Raw genomic sequence first — 2,500 nt, forward strand, 5'->3', positions numbered from 1 at the left:
GGAATCCGTGGCGAGTTATGTTGTCGCCGATGACAAACTTGGCGTCCCGAGCCCTTGCTACCTCGTCATGCTAAGATTTCAGTTGGTTCAGTGGATGGATGTGGGTGTGTATGTATATATACGTATATGTATATATATATATATATATATATATATATATATATATATATATATATATATATATATATATGTGTGTGTGTGTGTTTAATATATATATATTTATATACATATGTATATTTATATTTATATATATATATATATATATATATATATATATATATATATATATATATATGTGTGTGTGTGTGTGTGTGTGTGTGTGTGTGTGTGTGTGTGTGTGTGTGTGTGTGTGTGTGTGTGTATGCAATGTATATGCCGATATATAGAGAAATGAGTATATAGATATATAAATAAATGACTAAATATATAAATGATTAAGTAAATGTATGAATATATATATATTCTTTTTTCTTCTTCTTTTTCGGGGGAATGGGGTTATCTTGCAGTACATAAAGAGTTAAAGGTACACCAGCTACTTCCAAGCATAAGTAATTATATAAAAATTCATATTAGCACAAGTACACACACACACAAACAATCAAACAAACACACACACACCTTGAGGAGAGCACAGATCCACTCAGTACTAGTGACGTCACTCGGCCCGGAATCCTGCGATTTCTTGACGATGGAAATCAAGTTGTCCTTTTCGCCCCACTTCCACGAGTCTCCCTCATCCCTCCTCACCAACACGTACTGAGAACTGCAGGAGTAAACAGGATAATCAACATACGTTAATCAACCTACCTACGATCAATGAAAAAAAGAGGATAATGATAAGACCGAAAATGCGAAGAAGAAAGATGAGATCGGGAAAAAATGATGCATATGCCATAAGAACTTTGAACTGTGAGTTTCAGTGAAAAGAACTGCTGTTTACGAAAATCGCTATTCTGTCGTTGTTTGCTTGACATTTCTTTTTGGAATAGTACGTTATACATCTATTTATAATTCAACGAGATCAGATAAGATATATGAAAAAAGAAACATAAAGAGAGAGAGAGAGAGAGAGAGAGAGAGAGAGAGAGAGAGAGAAAAGAAATCCTACACACTTTTTAACATGCACGGCAGAATCACGTAAGATGTAGGGTAAAGAGATCCTGATAGCGGAGGGAACCGCGCTCACCCACGCCACTCGTCCCTCCACCTTTGGATTCCTTGGAACCGTCCATTCCAACTCCCATGCACTGTCACTGCACAGGATGCTTTTGCATATCCTCACTGTGAGGTTGTATTGGTGACCAGGCCTCAGGTTATTGAACTGGGGGAGTACATGTCTTTGTAGAATGTATATATAAAATCATGCATACACTAGTTGCACTAGCGCATTTCTATGTGTGGGTATATATAAATATATATGCATATCTATTACTCGTCCAGCTCCACTTACTTAGGCTAGACTTTCCTCACACCTAAGACTCACCGTGTATTCTCGTTTATCGGAGGACAACGTTTTCGTGAGGTTCATCAGCCTTCTCGACGTCTCAAAGATACCGACTTGGTACACCGTGATCTCCTTTGGTGAGGAATCCAGCGGCAACCAAGTCACAGTCATTTGTTTTTTGGTGACGTCTACGATCCTTATGTCCCGGGGAATCATTGGTTCTGTATCATTAAAGGAGATGTTTTTTTCTTCTTCGTTTAAATGATACGTAATAATGATATAAATAATTCTAATATATCTGCAATCGAACAGTGAAGAGCCTTAGCATCACTAGATATAACATCTTTAAATAGTATTGGATTCCATACTTCCTTCCGTTGTAGTGACCTCTTTTTCTACTGCCGGACCTGGGGCGCTTACGTCTTCGTTTATTGCTTGAACCTAAATGCAATAAAGTTGTGTAAATGAAAAGAATATGTGTAACTGAGATAAGAGTGTGCAAATCAGTTAAAACTGCACAGACGGAGGGAAAATAATAAAGTAATGAAGTAAAATGCGTAGATGGATCAAAATGCGCAAATGAAGTAAAATGTGTGTAGTGAAATGCGCAGATGATGTGATGGGGATGGTGAATATGGTGGTGTTGATGATGATGTGATGGGGATGGGGATGATGGTAATTATGATGATGGTAATGATTATGATTGTAATGGTGATGAAAATGGTGATGATGCTAATGATAAAGATGGTAATGATTATGATTGTAATGGTGATGAAAATGGTGATGATGCTAATGATAAAGATGGTTGTGGTGAGGGTAATAATTGTGATGTGATGGTGATGAAAATAGTGATGGTGATGATGCTAATGATAAAGATGGTTGTGGTGAGGGTAATAATTGTGATGTGATGGTGATAATTGTGGTGATGGTGACAATAACTATAATAAAAATGATTGTGATGGTAATTGGGATGATGATGATGGTATTGTTGTTATCACCATCATCATTATATTTTTTATCATGTTTATCATTATTATCCTCATCAATATTACCCTA

At 36.4% G+C, this 2,500-nt stretch overlaps 1 protein-coding gene across 1 annotated transcript in view; it reads right to left on the reverse strand.

Annotated features, from left to right (window-relative positions):
* Positions 1-2,500, reverse strand: part of LOC122255999 (receptor-type tyrosine-protein phosphatase S-like) — a 38,823-nt gene that overhangs the window by 23,105 nt on the left and 13,218 nt on the right. Inside the window, exons 14-18 of the mRNA XM_086542595.1 lie at positions 1,813-1,885; positions 1,484-1,665; positions 1,113-1,321; positions 619-763; positions 1-70 (exon numbers count right to left, since the gene is read on the reverse strand). The exon at positions 1-70 is cut by the window's left edge and continues 63 nt beyond it. Coding sequence (XP_086398721.1) covers positions 1-70; positions 619-763; positions 1,113-1,321; positions 1,484-1,665; positions 1,813-1,885 — 679 coding nt within the window. The remainder of the gene's footprint in view (positions 71-618; positions 764-1,112; positions 1,322-1,483; positions 1,666-1,812; positions 1,886-2,500) is intronic.

Source organism: Penaeus japonicus, unplaced genomic scaffold, assembly GCF_977035675.1.
Source record: "Penaeus japonicus unplaced genomic scaffold, GWHDUDI00000001_assembly GWHDUDI00000012, whole genome shotgun sequence".
NCBI lineage: Eukaryota > Metazoa > Arthropoda > Malacostraca > Decapoda > Penaeidae > Penaeus > Penaeus japonicus.